Genomic DNA, 18,988 nt, shown 5'->3' on the forward strand with positions numbered 1-18,988 from the left:
GTGAGGAATGAAAAAAGTTATTTTGTAAAATGTGAGGGACATTTTGAGCGATTTTCCCTAGTTAGAATGTAATCGAATAATTTGAGTAAGAAAGACACGCCCTTCTAGCATTTTTTCATTTTTTTTAATCATAAGGGCCCGCCTGCGTCTGAAGCACCCGAGAACTTTGTGAGGGGGTCCGACCCACGGGCAGTCAACACGACGGATTCGAAGGTCAAGGGCGCTTGCAATTTCCACCTTCTGGGATACTCCCATTTATGACGTGCCATGGCGTTGAGAGATTTAGATATAACATCATCCAAGTTTATACTTTATACCGCGTTTCTGCAACTTCAGTCTCTTCCGCCTCTTCGATCAAGCCAGCTTAGCTCTCACTTCAGTTGCAACATCGTGTAATTTCTGCTATTTTTTGTACTTTGTACCGTTTACTATTTGCTTTCTGATGGTATTTATTCACTTATTTTTCCCCTTTTGATATGTCGTAATTGACCCCATGTTAGGCTGATAGTTCATTCACCTGCCGTTTGACGACGCCAGCAACTTCTCAGTGTTCTGATTTCCGTACCCCACCCATCCTAGGAGAAGTGATTTGGTGTAATCGGCTAGGTCAATCGGGAGAAGAACACAGAAAAAATCGCTTCAAGACGATGGTGAAGGAGACGGAATACTACGACGTTTTGGGGGTTAGCCCCGCCGCAACTGAAGCTGAAATTAAGAAAGCTTATTACATTAAGGTATTAGTTCGCGGCTCTTCGTGCCCTTGTATCTATTTGGTTATGCCTATGGATGGATAATGGAGGAATCCAGGAAGCAACAAAGGATTAGTCGCTGTCTCTTTGTTTCCCACTTTTCATGGTAGGAGGTGGTTTTTGATTTTGGGAGGGGGGGGGGGGTTGAAATTCGAGTTCAGATGCGCCATCCTAACACTAGGATATTCTGTTATGCTTTCTAAAGATCTTTAGAACTGTCTACTCCATTTACTTGTTCCAAATATTTTGGTTTGACTTATTTTTTGCGTAGCTTTCCATGGTCGTAGTACGTATTGAGGGTATTGAGGGATTTTAGTCGCTACTTGTAAATGGAATTTGCCTGCAGCTATATGCATATTACTTCTTGAGGGATGAATCAAGGTTTGGTGTATGGTTTTATGTTTAGGAGACTTGAATTTCATTATTTTTTAGGAGATTTGAATTGTATTTACCAGAACGCATGTTGAAGAAATTTCGTGAGAGAAGAGTAGGAGACTTAAATTGCATCCAGCAGAACACGTGTTACAGAAATTTTGTGAGACAGAGAGGGAGAGAGAGATTATAGGGCAGGGAGATAAAGTGAATAATTACCTTTTATAAAGAGGGAATGAAAGCTCCATGTGCACTTGACAACTATCTGCTAAGAGAGCAAGCTTCATTCTGAGTTCTCAAGAAAGTGATAAACAGCAACAAGATAGTATACGCGTGAAGGTGATGAAGCCAAATTGTCCATTATGCGTTCTCATATCAGATATAAAGAGTTACAGGCATTATTGCTGTCATATTTGCATCCCTTGGCAGAATATGGAAACTAATCTGGAGTAAGTATTCGCAACAAATGTAGAACCATGTGTTTCTTAGTAGAGGTACACAAGGGAGGTGACTGAGTGTTGTCTTGTGTTCTTAAATAAGAGGATTTCCTGAGTGTTAAGTTGATTTATTTGTTGTTGCTGCTGCATTTCTAACAGGGCATGTGCTTGTTATTGTCATTATGTTGTGTTATTTATAAAAATTGATGAGAATTTATCAAAAAGAACATACATTTGTAGCTTGTGACAAGTTATTATTAATTTGCTACAGGCATACAACAGGCTAAACAAGAAGTGTAGAAAATAAAAAAAAAATCCGCCAATGATATCTTGCAGCACAGTTATCAACCAATAATAAATGTTCCTCTTTTTGTTTTTCTTGTCCCTCTTCGTTTTATCTTCCGATGCAATTTAGGGATTTGCTGCTCCTATTCTTTCAACTTATGATTAATTTGTCTTCTCGTATTTCTCATGAGGGTATGGCAGCCTGATATTTTGAATTCAAATAATTAAGTCTTTGATGTTGCCACAATTAGAGTCCCTCTTCTTGTTTCAGTTTTAGATTCAAAAGTTGGTGTTAGGCGGAGTCATTCTTATTTTAGAGTAAAAGCGCTTCCAGACTTCACGCTGCGTTTCTTGTAGGTGGTTTAATGAGTTAGTGGTATAAAATTTTTGGGTCCTGTTTTAATGCTTAGTCGCTTTTCCAGCACTTACCTACTAGGTTTACTTCAACTTAACCATCCTGCAATTTGAAGGGCTATTTGCTTACTAAAAATTAGGATTTCAATGAAAAGGCCTCTAACAAAGAGGACAATGGATTCTCTTTTTGACTTCAGAATCAGTTTACTTAGTTTATCCATTATTTGCTTCTGCATTGTAGGCACGACAGGTTCATCCAGATAAAAATCCAAATGACCCTCAAGCAGCCCAAAATTTCCAGGTAAGACTCAACTTACGAGTTTTTATTGGAGTGTTTTTCATAAAAGCTTGATCATTGTATTCCAGTACGTGTAAAAAGGTGAGAAGGCAAACTAGAAGAATTGGTATTGAAGTTATCACTGTATAACAAAGCTCACATTTCTCCACTTCCTATTGAAATTGCTGTGAATACAGAAACAAATTCTGAGGTCATGATAATCCCTGAATATAGTTGATAACCTTAGTGAACTTGCCCTGGATAATGAGATAACTGTACAGAGATAAAGATCAACTGGTTAATGTTTACTTAGATTGTCTAAGGTCTCTGCTTTATGTGTACTACTTGTTTGATTCTTAAGACTCTGCACAGCGAGTTTGGGGGACAGTAATCTATACATTTTGATTTTTAGGTTTTGGGAGAGGCTTACCAAGTGCTGAGTGATCCTGCCCAACGACAGGCTTACGATAATTATGGGAAATCAGGAATTTCAACGTCAGTTTTTGTTCTTGTTTTAAAATCAATGAGATGATAATTTTTTGAAATCTGGCACCTTTACGTATACAGTACACCTGAGCTGATGCTGGTATTTTCTATTATGATTCATACCAAAGCTTTTCATGTGTTTTTCTTGCAGTGAAGCTATAATTGATCCTGCAGCAATATTTGCCATGCTTTTCGGAAGTGAGCTTTTTGAAGAATACATTGGTCAGCTCGCCATGGCATCAATGGCTTCATTGGATATTTTCACCGAAGGTGAAGATTTTGATGCTAAAAAGCTGCAAGAAAAAATGAGGGTATAATTCTTGTGGTGCACTTGGTTTATTTTAATATGGTTTTCTGTTAACTTTGGAGGTTAGGTTTACAAGTAATTAGGGGGCAGACATGTCCTGTTGCTGAGGCTTTGTTTGTTTTAACCCTTATATACCTTTTGACATGGCTTTTAATGTTCGCCATCCATTAGAAGTTTATCTTTTTTTTTTTCAATCTGATGCCATCCTATGTTTAAATATGTGCAATATAATGCTCGTGGATTGATTTTTATTTTTTTTCTACATCAACAACAGCTTTAAATGTTGACCTATTTTTTTTTTTTTTTTAAAACTGACATGGCTGCACGAGATTAGGCTACGTTGTGTGCTCTATTATCATGTGTTCTATATCAAGCTCTAATAATTTGTTCTTGTTAGAGTTCTTTCTTAGGCATTTTACTAGATAACTGCAAATCAGCAACCCAACTTTTAATGTTGTTTATGAACTTTATACATTGTTTGGCACAAGTGCTGTAGGATTACACAAAAGATTGGCCATCCAGCTTGAACAAATACAAAAAAGAACTACTGAGGAAAACTTTGTAAGCTGCTACAGAACTAACCAAGAGGAACGGACAAAGGCAAATGCATGTTTATTTCTAAACAAATATTGTAACTGTCCTGTAATATAGCATCTAGAAAATTTATTCCATCTTACAGTTCTGCTCCTTGAATCATTTATAATTCTTCCATATTGCAAGCTCAGAAGGAAGTACCTGATTTGTTAAAATTTTCTGGTTTTTTGCAAACCAGATGGTACAAAGGTCTTTTATGAACAGTGTCTAGCCTTCAAAAGTAATTCAGTGTTCCAACTAGTGGCTTTCACAGAAATGAGTCTTGTCAACTGAATTCTTTTCAAAATTTATGCTGTGAGTGGAGAACGGAATAATATTGATTGAAAGTTTCATTTGTTGCTTCATAGAATAGGGAGGGCTAACAATAAAGCTTTGTTCCATAATGAGGATGTCTGATTTCAAATATCCTTATGTTTCACAGCAATAAAACTCCCCAGTCCTCTTGTTTCACTGGCGTGCCTGTATCAACCCAGCCAACTCTGCCCCTGTGTACTTAACATCAAATTCTGTTCAAGAAAGCGCTCAGTATACCACCTATATTGGTGACAAACAGTTTTGGTAGATTAAAGATACTTGTTCATAAACATGAAAACTACCTATAGACAGATTTTATTACTTATCAGCATGTGACAGACTCCAGACTTACCAAGTTTTAATTTTGATGAACATTGGTTCCAATAGGTTGACAATCTACTGCAGACAGCCAAAATACTCTACTTAAGGTTGACCAATCTGCATTCCAAGAGCTAGGGGTAGGTTGCAACTGGACAAATGAGTGAATGCTCCCAAAGTATTTGTTACAACATCCGTAGATCTATCACTTGCAGCATCCTTAAATATAATCATTCTGTGCTAAATATAATCATTCCGTTCTGGATACCATTTTCTCTTTTAAATCATCGTTAACCACCTGCCATTTGCAGAACATGATCATTGACCCTGGTGCTTGTGTTTTCCATGAAATTGATTTTTTTTTTTTATTTCTGGTCATTTTTAATTAGTTTATCATTTGCTCAATTCCTCCTTGGAGATGTATTTGGTTTGCAGTTAAGATCCTAGAACTAGATTTTTTTAATGCTTCATTTTCTAGTAAACTGCCTCCAAGTGAAATTTACTCAAAGCTTTTCTGTGTGTTTGTGTCCTTAATTGCATCAATATTGTTACCATTGTGTTTTCTAGCAGAGTGACTTTTCCAACACATGCGTTGACTGTTTTAATAAATATTCTATCATAGTGATTGTGGAGGATTGAGTACATTTTTTTGTGGCATCTGTAGAAGGCATAGCATGAAATCATGTCAGTAAATATTCTATCATACTGAGCAATTTATAGAAGTATTGAGTATGTGTATCATCTATTTTACAATTTGAAGGACTTGTTGCCCTTTTATTTCAGGTTGTTCAAAAGGAAAGAGAAGAGAAGCTTGCTGAAATATTAAAGGATAGATTGAATCTTTATGTACAAGGAAATAAAGAAGACTTCGTTTGTCATGCTGAAGGTGAAGTGTCAAGGCTTTCTAATGCAGGTAATATCTTTTCAGTACAATTTCCATTAGGCTGTGTTGCATGCTGCGTCAATCCTTGTCTAACTTCAGACTTTAAAATTATACATATATAAATGTGTTTGTTTGTGTGTCTATACTTCCATCATCAAAAGAGCGGAACAACTGGAAAAAAGTTTTTAAATTTGAAAGGCGTACGATATGTGGTAACTGTCTTGTATGGTTGGCCTTTTTTTTGGGGGGGGGGGGGAGGGCGCTGGGGGGGTTTTAATTAATATACTTCTACCGTGTAACGGAGGGTCTTTGCCTCTATCCAACATACTGGGGAATCCAAGGTGGCAACGTGTATGTATGCACAAATATCAAGCACCTTTTTGCAGTCACTGATACTTTTGGCAGTAGTTGATCTAGTTATTATTATTTTTCTTCTACAAAGAAAGTTTTATTTGTAATTTCTTGTTATTAGTCCCTACTGGGTAAAGAGTCGATATTACGAATTTGTGCTCATGTCTTTCAGCTATTGATGCGTATTAGGCCTTTTGCCATGCTTGGTTTAGTGTCTTTGAGGTCTCAAGCAAATTGTTCTTTATGTTCTTTCTATTTCGTTGTTGTTGTGGGTTGTAGTTGTAGTAGGCTTACCTGCTCAACATTGTGGTGTTGTCTTAGTAAAATACAAGATGGGTATAATATGAGGTATTATAGTTACCCATATTATACGGAATTTTTTTCAAAAGTATGATTAAAAGTTCAGCGCAAAAAATACTTGTTTGGGAAAATTATGCATATAAATTCGTACGTGAATTGTACGAGTACATTTGAAATTTATAGATCCAAAAATATGGTTTAAATTACTGTATTTTTCAAAGGTTATGCTACATACATTCATACCAGTTTCAACTCTTATCATTGTGTATGAGATATTAAATTTATTAAAATTTTATCACCTTAGTGCTTTTATATGTATAAATCTATAGAAGTATGTTATGTGTCGCTGTTATTTTATACATAACTAGGAAGGTAAGTCATTGTCATCATTCAAGTTTTATTTATTTTTTTGTAAAGTGAATGTAATTTATTATGTGTTTTATACGGTTAATTGAAAAGTGTGAGCAGTTTTTAAACCTGTGAAATGTGGATGTTTTTTTTATTTATACGTATGAATGCGCATTATGCGAGTATAATGTGAGGATTTACTAACTGGGTGTCTAGGGCTTAAAGTAGGAATAGTAGAGATTGGGGGTGCGGGGAAGAAAAGAAAAGAAAAGGAGGAGGAAATTTTATAGTGGTCCATTTGGTCGTTGATTGTTTTTTTAGCTTTTACATTTTTTGGCCTTTGACTTGGGATTCATTTTTCTCTCATGTCAGTGTAAGATGCACTAGTGGGTTTGCGTGCATGGTACATAACCTCCAAATCTGATTTTCTCTTTTTGCATGTGGCATGCATCCAAGCCTGCTAGTGAACATAGAAATATTACATTGGCAGTGTTGGAAACATTATTCCTTCACTTGTTAGTTTAGGAGGCTGTAGATATCTGTCATGTTGTCACGTGTTGGGTAGCATCCAGGTACACTTGAATGGTTGATGGTGCATCTATCATCATGCATGCCTGGATGCTGTGCGATTTTTTTTCAGAATGTCCATGGTGTGGCTGAATGAATAGAAGATAAGGGGAGTTTTTTGTGGTCGGGTACTTCAGATGGTAATAAAGATGACCAATCAAATTCTGAGGTGGTTCAAGTCCTTGTAATTTGGTGTCTAAAACGTCTCCTTTCAAAGGCCATAGTTATTAGCATTCTATCTGGAGTTGGACTCTATATAGCTTGAGATTTTCAATACTCTGTCAGATGGCTTGATCATATGAAATTCACTTCACTTCCACAGTGCAAAAATAGAAAATTGTACAAAATATGATTACTGTTAATTTAGCAATGGTTTATGTAATTGAACGGCAATGTTCCAAATCATTTTTAAGCAAGATTTCTTTTAATATCTAAAATTGATAGACTCTTTCATTGCCATCATAAAATTGTGGTTCAACATGGTATGACAGCGCCTTTTGTCTTTTGACAGTTATGCTCACTAATTCTTATCTTTTAAAATCGCTCATTATTTTGTCTAAATAATTTGCTTCTATTCCAAATTTTTAGAAGCAAGGGATTGAAAATGGGATTATAGAAAATACTTCAATTTTGTTGAAGTTTCGAAAATAGTTTTATATTTTTTCCTTGAAACCCTAACAAAGCTTTCATGTGGACAATGACTCTTAATGAATTTAAGATTGATAAGTTCTTGAATGCTATAGCTGTTGAAGGGGAGAAGATCACACAGTGATTTTAGCTGAACTCAGTGTGCAATCTATGTAACTATGCAAATGTAGCCAAAGTAAAGTTTGATGCCTTTTATGCTGGGTTATTACTTGTTTGGTTTCCTCCCTTTCCTTTTTGCTTTTTCTTAGCAAGTTAGATCTAGTGCGCTTTCCTCACACACCTTTTGCGGTTTTTAATTTACAGTGTGCTGGAGTTGATTTGCATATTTGTTGAAATTGGAAGACATCCTTTCTCATTCATCTTAATGTTCTCTTACAGCTTACGGTGTTGATATGTTGAATACAATTGGGTATATATATGCAAGGCAGTCAGCTAAAGAGTTGGGGAAGAAGGCAATATATCTGGGTGTGCCATTTATTGCTGAGTGGTTCAGAAATAAAGGCCATTTTATTAAGTCCCAAGTAACTGCAGCAACAGGTTGGCCCATTTCTTTTTTGCTGTCAAAATAACTATACCTTGTTGGTTTTACTTCTAAATGCTATCAAATCCTTTGGCACCTGGAATTTTTTCATAAATTCGTGTGCACATGTATTCAGTGATGCACTATATGGCACCTTCTGGGGGTTTTGGTATGAGAAATATTTTAGTAGCTCTCTGCATTTCACTACTAGTTTTTCATGTTTGGCTAAGTGACAGCATTTTAATGGAGCCCATTGGACTGAGGTAGAAGTGAACAGGAGAAGCGGTAAGATGGAAAGTGAGTGGAGACAAGTGTTGTTCGATATTTGGGGAACCAAAAGGGAGATATATAGAGGAAGAAATATTTAGATCTTTTAGATTATTCTTCATTTCCTGTTGAATACTGAATATATCGGTGCACTTTCTTGGGATCTTTGTGACAGCACTGCTGGTTCAGTGATTTATGTCTTTCTTTAGTTTTCCTCTTATGAGCAGACACAGCAAAATTTTTCTTTGAGTTTGACTTTTAAGGTTGACGAGATTGGTTGTCTCTCAATTGGTTTGAGCTTCTGAATTTCGTCATCAGGGACCTCTTTCATTTTTAGTTATTGACTTTTGTATGAAGTTAAGTTAGGAAATCGTCCTCGATGGGCAAGAAGCACAGGTCTTTTAAGTTGCATCTATATGATCTCTTGCTCTTTCATATTCCTTTTGAACTAAATAAATCTGATCTTTTATCTTATTACCTTTTGCTGCTTTTCTTAGGTGCAATTGCTTTGATTCAGCTACAAGAGGATATGAAACGACAGCTCAGTGCGGAAGGAAACTACACTGAAGAAGAGCTTGAGGAATACATGCAATCCCACAAGAAGTTGATGATTGATTCGCTCTGGAAGCTTAATGTTGCTGATATTGAAGCCACGCTCTCCCGTGTTTGTCAGATGGTATATTAGACTGTGCAATTCCTTCATAATTGGGCTTCATTGTTTTTATTGAGTTTGTTAGTGATATGGTGGTGCTAATCTTAGTGATATGGTGGTGTTTGTCAGATGGTATATTAGACTCTGCAATTCCTTCATAATTGGGCTTCATTGTTTTTATTGAGTTTGTTAGTGATATGGTGGTGCTAATCTCTTTTAGGTTCTACAAGACAACAATGTAAAGAAAGAGGAACTCCGTGCACGAGCCAAGGGTTTGAAAACCCTGGGAAAAATTTTTCAGGTACCTGATCTTGTTCCACCTTTTTATTGTCCTTCTAGCCCTTTTCATTTCCTTTTCTTCTGGTTTGTCCGAGCATTGCCTTCTTTGCATTTCTCTGTTTGTCTTCTTCTTTTTTTTTACTTTTATTTTGAAATCAATTCATATGTATTAGAGGGCCAAGTTGGCGAATGAAAATGAAACTGAAATGGCAACAAAAAGTCCACTACACAAATTGAATGGTGGTGACCCAGTGTATGATGCCTTTTCTGTGAATACATCGGCAAGATCCTCAAATACTGATGATCTACCTGCAACTCCTTTTGTACAGCAGGTAATTTTTTTTTTGGGTTTTATTTCTTATTCTGGTTAAGAACAAAAATTTCAAGCTCTCCTTGCACCTGGAAGTTTATCTGGGGATGATATCCTGTCAAAGTTTGGGCAAATATTCCATCCTAGAAAAGTACAAGGTTTTTGTAGCATCAACGGTTGTCTTCTTCCTGTTCCTCCTATTGATTTAGGTTTCATGTGACTTGATATTTGTGGAGTATATGAAAAGTAAATTAAGCAACCTTCATGCCAATAACTCAACTCCAGATCATAAGGCCATCACGTATAATTAGATCTGGTGTTCGTGGATGTTCAGTTTCTTGGACTATTTCACGTTGAATTTATTTTGGGTAGTTAATTTCCAAGTCACTTGTGGAATGGTCAATAACTAAAAGTTTTGGACGTTTCTCACCTGGAAAGTTGATGCTGCATCAAATACTCTATAAGGTTCTACTCCTAATTAGGATGTAGGCTTCTATAGTAAGGTTGATATGGCATGCAAGTTTCTAGTCATGTGAGTACAATTTGGATGTGCAGAAACATTTTTCTTCAAACGTAAGGGTTAGGTTATAAAGCTTGTTCCTTCCTTTTTGATACCTTTTTTCATTTGTAATTGAATCTTTCAGAGCCCATATGTGGAGGCTCCTCAGTTCTCAGGTGGCCAATACACCTACAATTTCCCGATGCCAACAGCACCACCTGGTGCTCAGAGACATGTATAAGCTTGCCGGAGGGTGGACTTACAGTATCTGATGTATGTATTATCCATATGGTGCTAGCAATTTGGATTTTTTTTTGTTCAGCGTTCTAAAATTCTCCATATTGGGGTACTTGCTGTTAAAATGGTGTAGTGTATATGAACCACTGATTCAGAGCCTGGTGAGTGGACTGAGATGTTGATAATGGTTATTGTTTTTGTGTTTATCCTTTGTACGAAGGCGGGCTGCAGTCCTGCTGATGTGCCAGCATTTTTTTTTGGCCAGTTGCAAATTTGTGATGTATCTCGTGTTTGCTGTAGCTCTTATTTCATGCAAAAGGCTTGGCAATCGGGCACCTCCCCCCAGGGCCCAGGCCCAGGGGCATATGGGCATGGACCAAGAAGAAAAGTGAAAAACAGAAAAGAAAGAGGGAGAGAGAGAGAGAGGAAAGAAAAATTTTCACAGGTTCTTAATTCTGAACAGCTTTGCTTCTGTACTGTTGCCTTGACAGTCCAGGCATATTTTGAGAATTGGGACCTTGCTGTTTGGGGTGCCTTTAAACGAACATGATTTTAGTGTGTGCCATTAGTTCTTTTGGTGTTTTAATTTCTTTCATGGGTTAAGTATGAAAAAACTCCCAATTATATGACAGTTGTTCAACATACTTCCTTATGATTCTAAAACATTGGGAGAGAGAGAGAGAGAAACCATTGGGAGAGGATGCCTCCCATTGCGGAAAGGAGGAAGAGAAAATGAAGAGAGGTGTGAAATAAATGAAAATTCGGAAGGGAGGTCAAACTGCGAATAAAAGGTACTATCTATAATCAGTGACAAGTCTCACAATGGATCAATTACCTCAAACAAAGTGTATGTTAGGATTATTGGGAACGTTAGATTACTCCTCAATATTGTTGTATTATATGGATCAGGAAATCAATGAATTAATGTTATGAAACTTGCCCACCAAATGAATTGATGAGACAGAATACAGCTCAACAGTGAAGCTCTTTCAAACAGGGGGGCCTATACAATTTTTAATGTTTTAGAAAGGGATCAGGAAATCAAATTTTCATGTTTTATCGATTCTCTTATTTTTTGCTTAAGACTTGCTAATGGAGTACTAGTGGAAAGCAAGATTTAGGAATCACGAAAAGGAATCATATTTGCGTTGGTGGCACGAAAAGGGGGATTAGTTTCCTTCCGTTTTGGTACATCTTATAAACTTTGACCTATCAGCGGTCAATATCAATTATGATTATTTGGGATTGTGGTGCTTTTATGAGGGTTAAAAATACTTTTGAATCGTTTGATAAATATTATCTCATAAAATTAGATGTATAATTTTTTGTATTAAAAATACTTTTAGCAAAAGTTAAAATTTAATGCTTTTAGCTTTCATGTTCATGTTTTACAAAATAATAAAAAATTAAATTTAAGCATTTTATCCTATATTATGAACTAAACAAGAAGTTAAATACGTTCAAAAAAAAATTAAATTATACATTATTCAATACAATAAGTACTTATTTAACTATGTCTGTAAATAATATACTTAAAAGCATTTAAGTAATTAATAAATGCTTTTATTAAAAGTTCTATTAGATGAAGTATTTCTCACTAAGTTACCACAATGCCAACGGCCCTTAAAAGATGTTTTGCTCCCAAGCAAACTATATAAAACTTAAATTTATCGCTATCTGGTTTGAAAGCTTACACTATAGTTTCCTATGATTCTAACTAAATTGAAAATTGGATGGAAAGCAACCAATCTAACAATTATACGTAAAATGTCAATATTGCCCTTATATAAATGAACTTCATGTGGTTTGCTGAATATTGAATTTAACTCCATTTGATTTGAAAAACTACACTATAACTCCCTATGTTTTCAATTAAATTGAAAATTAAACAGAAAACATTTCACGTATAGTAGGGGCAATATTGACATTTCACGAGCAACTGTTAGATTGGATGCTTTCCGTCCAATTTTCAATTTAGTCAAAATCATAGGAAATTATAGTGTAGGTTTCCAAATCAGATTGAGTTAAATTGAACATTCGACAAATCATAGGGAGTTTTTTGACATTTTACTCAAATTTCTATCATCTTGACTACAATATGAGAATTATATATTTTGCCTAAAAATTTTCTCTTTCATAATATTTTGCCTAAAAAATATTAAAATAGCAAAGATGATTTTGTTAATTCATATGCTATGATAGTGATTAATGATCTTATCTCACTAATATGGGAGTTAAGTGATATTTTTTTTGCAATTTTAAGAATGCCAAATGATATTACCATAAACTTCAGTAGAGATTTCTGAAATTATTTCTAACTAATAGGGTGGAAAGTATATCCTTTTACAAGTTTGAGGGACAAAACTATGCACTTAATAGTTAAAAAGGTAAAAAAAAATGTGACTGTTTGAGGGTCATTCACATTTTTTACAATTCTCTTATTGTATTTAAAACATCTTGATTAAGAAGTAGTAAAAGCTCTAGTTAAAATGGTAAAGAATCTGATTGAAGGCCATAATCAGATTCTTTACCATTCTCTTCTTGTACTTAAAATTAATGTTGATTAAGAAGTAAAAGCTCAAGTTTTATTACAAAACTTGATGTTTATAAATGAAAAATGATTCACTCAAGTGGAGAATGGTGTCTAGACACGAAGGAAGGAAGATCGTACGTATAAATATACTAACATGAATGGTACTCTGGTCAAGAGAGACGATTAAGGTGGGACTCAATCGTCAAACGTAAGAGAGATGACCGATCCATTGATGGAATAATCCCCTCACTATTCTTCCTTGGGTCAAAAATTTCTAATGTAATCAGCAGTTACTTCTGGTAGTAGAGTAGCGCTCGCCCAGTTGTGTGTAGAATAATTCTCTCTCTTCCTCAGATCAGATAGTGTCGTGTTTGCACGGTGTGCTCACGTTCTTCATTCATTCATATTACGGCAATACGCATCGCTTGAGGCGATACGCAACGCCCATATCACATGAACGTTCAACGTTCCTCTCCCTTCCCCTCTACTACTCGCTGCTCTACATGACAAAAGCGACGCACTGGAGACAGCAAGCAAGCAAAGCTGACTATTTGTTTTTCTTTTTTTATTTACCGATACGTACTCTCCTCCCTTACTATTAAAGGAGACAAAAAACCAACCTTTGTTTCTGAATCTTGTCTTTTGCTGAGTATCATCTTCAAAACCATCCTTGTAAAGATTGGAAAAAAAGAAAAAAATAAAGGGACCAAGGAAGCTTTAATTCGTCCTTCCATCCTTCCTTTTCTTTTACTGGCGGCATTTTTTTTTTTCATTCATTCATTTATTTGTTTATTTATTTATTTTTGGGTCCGAGATCTATTTGTATATCTCTCACCTTCTCGACCGACCCACACCCCCCAATCCCTCCCTCTTTTCTCCGCGGATCTCAAGCTCCATGCTACTCTGCTCTGCTGTCTGTACTGTACAGTCTATACTTGATTCACTAGTAAAGCCAAAGTAAATCAGTGGTGGTTGGTGGCCTTGGGGGAGGGGTGAGTGTTGTGTGTGTGTGGGTGTAAGGGAGAGCGAACCAGAAAATGGAAGCCCAGAAGAAATCGGCTGTATCGGATGTGGGCGCCTGGGCAATGAACGTTGTCAGTTCCGTTGGAATCATTATGGCCAACAAGCAGCTCATGTCCACCAGTGGTTATGCTTTCAGCTTCGGTCAGTCTCTCACTGTCTATTCTGCTTCTGTTGTGCATTTGTATATCAATATCTGCATTGATTTCGAAGCCCCCCTTCACGTGTCTCCCCAAAACGCCTGTTGCAAGTTGATTAAAAGTTCATATCTTTTTTGCTGCTTAATTTTTCTGTTGATGAGATTTATTGGCCTCCATGTTTCTGCCTCACCAATCTCATGGACCATACTGTCCTTCCCAATCGAGATCTGACATACATTGGCCGGTTCTATTGTGCAGCAGTTTCTCGTTAATTTCAGAGTCATGCTTGGCTTTCTTTTTTGGCTCAAATCTGCACTTGCTAGATCCTGGTTTTGATAGTTCCAATGGCAATGGTTTATGGAACTTCATTTCCTCCGTTGTCACTCTACTGTAGATTTACCTGACGCAATCTTTTGCCTTGCTTCCTCCAGCTACAACTTTGACCGGTTTTCATTTTGCTGTAACTGCGCTTGTTGGGATGGTTTCAAATGCTACGGGGTTCTCTGCATCAAAGCATGTTCCTTTGTGGGAACTTCTGTGGTTCTCAGTTGTTGCAAATATGTCTATCACAGGGATGAACCTTAGTCTCATGTTGAACTCGGTTGGATTTTACCAAGTACGACACTCAAATGCCCTCCATCTCCTCTTTAATGCTGACTTTCCTAATTGAACTGAAGTGGCCTCTACCTCCTCTTCTAGGATGGACTAATTAAACTTTTCTCGCTCTATTTCGCTGCTTGAAAGCTAATATCTGTTGGTTTGAATGGATGCTCAGTCTTCTTTACAAAAGTGAGATGCTTAATTCATTAGCCGCAAAAAAGGAATAGAAATTAAATAAAAGGTTGCTTTAATATTACTCTGGTTCAAGGGACCGCAGAACAGAAATGCAAGATTAGATCAGAAAGAAAGAGAAACGGAAGTTGAAGTTAAAGGCTTGGTGCCTAAACAAGAATAGTAAATAGATGTACGCATGTGTTTACATCCTCGCCTGGGTTTTCTCGACGTGGTTGAAGTTCGATTAACTTTGACTAACTATAAAAGAAGAGATGCTTCCCGGCCAAAATGAATGAACACTACCAATCTGTAGGCAGTCCTCCGGATGTGTGGGAAGATCAGTATGTCTAGGGTTTATTTCAATTGTGGACTTGCGAATAAAGTGGCAAACTTAAATTTGTACTCTTAGAGTGTTTGATTGGTATAGTTCACTCTTTTATCTAGTCTGCTGAATAGTAGATCCAGTTTCAGCATTCCAATCAGAATGATTAACTGACATGAATCCTATTCCTCCTGAATTTTGATACCAATTCAGTTTTTGCAAGCTTTTTACCCAATTATATGTTCTGTTTATTAGAATGATGGAACTCTACATCTCTACCTTTGCTTCTTGGGGCCAGTAATTACTGTTGTTTCATTTGTTGCTTTCACTTGAATGCTCTTTTCCTATTTGCCATACTAAATTGGTTCTTTACTGATGATTTTTTTTTCCCATTTTGTAGATATCAAAATTGAGCATGATCCCAGTAGTATGCGTGATGGAGTGGATTCTTCACAGTAAGCATTACACAAGGGAAGTCAAAATGTCAGTTGTGGTTGTAGTTATAGGTGTTGGTGTCTGCACTGTTACTGATGTCAAGGTGAATACTAAGGGTTTCATCTGTGCTTGTGTTGCAATACTATCGACATCTCTGCAACAAATTGTGAGTAAACATAAAAGTAACTTCGTTTTTATCTAAAGTATGGGCTTGGTTTGCTGCAAAAGAATGGTTCATGTTGAATTAGATGAACTACTTGTTTATGTTTAACGAGAATTGTCATCCTGATCTCCATAATTGCCATACTATAGTTTATCTGGAGACCACGCTTAGCGCATTGCTATGGACAAAAAGCATGACCACAACATCTTATGCTTATTCATTCGGCACTCAATTGGCTTTGAAAGTCTGTAAATGCAGAGTTCTTTTCATAATCAAAATAAAAAGAATTGCATAGTTTTGAAAGTTCTGGCCTTGTAAATTTGTTAGAGAACTCTACCAGTGACTGTTGATAAGCCTTTCCTTCTTTGTTTGAGGGTAACAGGTGCAATCAGAACTTCCATTCAAGGGCGGAAGACAAATAATATGTATTTTTCACCGAAATTTTTTTAAAGTTTATTATTTGACATACTGATCGTAAAACATCACCTGACTCACCTGAAATAACCAGAGATTATAATTTGGTGGTGATGATTTTTTAGATTTAAGACTATTTTCTTATGTTAATTATGTGATTGCTTCTTCCATTAGAAAAATTTTATCCAAATATTCGTGAAGATGTAGTCTCAGATATCAAGCCTTCAACGTTTTTTCTTTCTTGTTTTGTTTTGTTTTCTTACTAAACCTTGGAAGAAAATGCAATTAGATCATTCAGCTTTCCTTTGCTAGTAAAGCAGTGTTATAAACACGCATTTATTTTGAGATAATTGCCATTTGGAATCATAAAAGTTCAAAAAATTGCAAATAGTATAATGGATGCTAAAAAGGAGTTGGAATTTTGCCAGCATGAGTTACTTCAAATGCTCCTTACAAACTAAATATAAATTGGGAAGTTTCTGAGATATTGACTATATGAATGAAGGGTAAGGAGAGCTTTCAGAACACAATAGAGAAAGGAGGGTGTGGGGGGGGGGGGGGTAGACATAAAGAGTGTGGGCTCGAGGACTTCAATACCTTGGTACTTATTTTCATCTCCAGTATGGGTTTTGTTTATTGCTGTTGTCTTTGTCTCCTTCCTGGTGCCAAACATATGTTATCCGTTGTTATTCATTTCCAGTATCTTCTCCATTATTCTATGGGCCATTTCATTTTTACTGGGATATGCCAGTATTCCTTGTCTGGCCAACTTGTCTTCCGTTTTGTCTGCATTCTGTGAGAAAATAATTCTTTTTTTTCCCCCTTAAGCAAGTTATCGGAGGAAGAAATCTTGAAATGCATGCTGACTGGAGTGTTACAGTAGAATTGACCACCAAACAGTGTAGCCTCATCTGCATCCTTACCAGAGATTTTGTTGAGTTGAGTCGTTTGAGGTCCATTATGTCCGCGGATTTTCATGCTAATGGAGCGTTCATAACTTCATTTCTTACAATTTCTTGTCCTACTTTTTAAATTTAAGCACATTGGATTACATAATGTGTTAATTCCCATGGAGATTGAATTGAGAACCTCTGGAATAGTCAAAATAGAGGTTCTATTGCTGCACATGTCCTGACTTTTACAGCACAATTGCAATGTTGTAGCTGTTATCTAGAATATTTTTCTTCTTCATTGGTTCTTTAGATTCATTGGTGGAGCAATTATCCTCGTGATGCAGTCAATAGGTTCTCTGCAGAAGAAGTACTCAATTGGATCATTTGAGTTGTTGAGCAAAACAGCGCCGATCCAAGCAGCTTCTCTTCTTGTGCTGGGCCCTTTCATTGATTACTATCTTTGTGGAAAATTTATATTAGAGTACAAGTATTCTTCTGGTGCCTTTGTAAGTGTGTTTCATACTAAGTACTCTGCTGCTTTTGTGACTTTGGAGCATATTGTCTTTTTGGCTGCATCTGATTCGATGTTGTAACATGTGCAGCTTTTTATTCTTCTCTCGTGTTCTCTAGCTGTTTTCTGCAATGTGAGTCAGTACCTGTGTATTGGTCGGTTCTCAGCAGTTTCCTTCCAGGTTCTAGGTCACATGAAAACTGTCTGTGTCCTCACCTTGGGGTGGCTGTTGTTTGATTCTGAGCTGACTTTCAAGAATATCATGGGTATGCTCATTGCTGTTGTTGGCATGGTGGTTTACAGTTGGGCTGTGGAGGTTGAGAAACAGTCCAATGCAAGGATCACAAGTGTGAAAAACAGCCTGACAGAAGAGGAAATAAGATTACTCAAGGAAGGAGTGGAAAAAGCTCCTGTTAAGGACATTGAACTTGCCGAGCCAAAGGAGTAAGTCGGCGGCGGCAACGAATATCATTAGCAGCCGTGATGTTTGTGTTTAGTTACAGCTTAGTTGCATTTGCTTGTCCCAGCAAGATATTGCTCTTTTTGCTAACCGGTTGTACAACTTAGAGTTGGAAGATGGAAGTCAGCGAAGCGACTGCGATTACAGTAGTGTTTTTCCTTTCTGATTTAAATTGTCCCCTCCCATGCATTTTCAATTCAAATCCCACAAGAAGATAGAAAACGAAAGTGGAAAAGGAGAAGAAAATGATTTGTTGAATATGGCACAGTGTTAGGGTTGTGAATGATTTGAAACATTCTGCACATTCTATTTAAACTTTGTATCCAATTTCGATGTCAGGAATTCAGTTTTAAGTTATGCCATTAATAGCTTTTTTCTTGAGCAGCGAGGTTTCAGTTAATAGTTCTTTTTTTTTTTTTTTTTCGGAAACGATAGATGAGATTTTATAAATAATCAAACTTTACAATATTTGAGCAACGGCTCAATCAACTATACAAAGTGTACCATGACATTTAAGGAGAGCCAAAAAGTTTCTCCTCATTCATAAATATGCTTAGAGTATAATGGCTAATGTGATAACATAGAGTCATATTACTAGCATTCCTTACTTTAAAAGAGCACATTTGAAACAGATTAGCTAGAGCATGTATGTCTTTCATCAACGTGATAGTGTTTGGATTGTCTCCTTTCCCAGATTTTAGCAAAGCAATAAGCTGCTTGTTAGCATTAATGATTTTGATTTTTTGCCACCTCAGTTGTCTTGCTTTCATTAGTGCTCGCCTCACTGCTATGGCTTCATCTTGAATATCCATCAGCGAGCTTCTGTCCACTAAAGTCCATTCAGCTCTGATCCTTCCTCTATTCTGCTTTGCTACAATGCCAATTCCCAATTTGTGGTCCTCAGCTGATTTCTTGGTAGCTATCTGAATTTCCATCAGCCCCCTCCTCCTCCATTCCTTCCCTTCCTAATCTTTCATTTGCTTCATCTG

The 18,988-nt window shown here is 36.5% G+C and overlaps 2 protein-coding genes across 3 annotated transcripts; both read left to right on the forward strand.

Moving 5' to 3' along the window:
- Positions 1-242: 242 nt before the first annotated feature.
- LOC140016024 (chaperone protein dnaJ 10-like) lies at positions 243-10,540 on the forward strand. Of its 2 annotated transcripts, XM_072068895.1 has the most exons (11): positions 243-392; positions 501-734; positions 2,439-2,498; positions 2,887-2,969; positions 3,112-3,271; positions 5,257-5,386; positions 7,949-8,107; positions 8,855-9,033; positions 9,230-9,310; positions 9,462-9,620; positions 10,243-10,540. In XM_072068895.1, the coding sequence occupies exons 2-11, from the start codon at positions 648-650 to the stop codon at positions 10,336-10,338; spliced, it is 1,194 nt and encodes a 397-aa protein (XP_071924996.1). In that variant the 5' UTR covers positions 243-392; positions 501-647; the 3' UTR covers positions 10,339-10,540. The 2 variants fall into 2 exon arrangements, with proteins under 2 accessions (XP_071924996.1, XP_071924997.1); XM_072068896.1 differs by lacking the exons at positions 243-392; positions 2,887-2,969 and having other exon boundaries at positions 593-734.
- Positions 10,541-13,058: 2,518 nt separating this feature from the next.
- Positions 13,059-18,383, forward strand: LOC140016078 (UDP-rhamnose/UDP-galactose transporter 3-like). Its single transcript, XM_072069085.1, has 5 exons — positions 13,059-14,031; positions 14,459-14,643; positions 15,524-15,724; positions 17,373-17,534; positions 17,631-18,383. Exons 1-5 carry the CDS (start codon positions 13,905-13,907, stop codon positions 17,985-17,987), a joined length of 1,032 nt encoding a protein of 343 aa, XP_071925186.1. The 5' UTR covers positions 13,059-13,904; the 3' UTR covers positions 17,988-18,383.
- The last annotated feature ends 605 nt before the right edge of the window (positions 18,384-18,988 follow it).

This window comes from Coffea arabica, chromosome 10c (genome assembly GCF_036785885.1).
Source record: "Coffea arabica cultivar ET-39 chromosome 10c, Coffea Arabica ET-39 HiFi, whole genome shotgun sequence".
NCBI classification, from domain to species: Eukaryota; Viridiplantae; Streptophyta; class Magnoliopsida; order Gentianales; family Rubiaceae; genus Coffea; species Coffea arabica.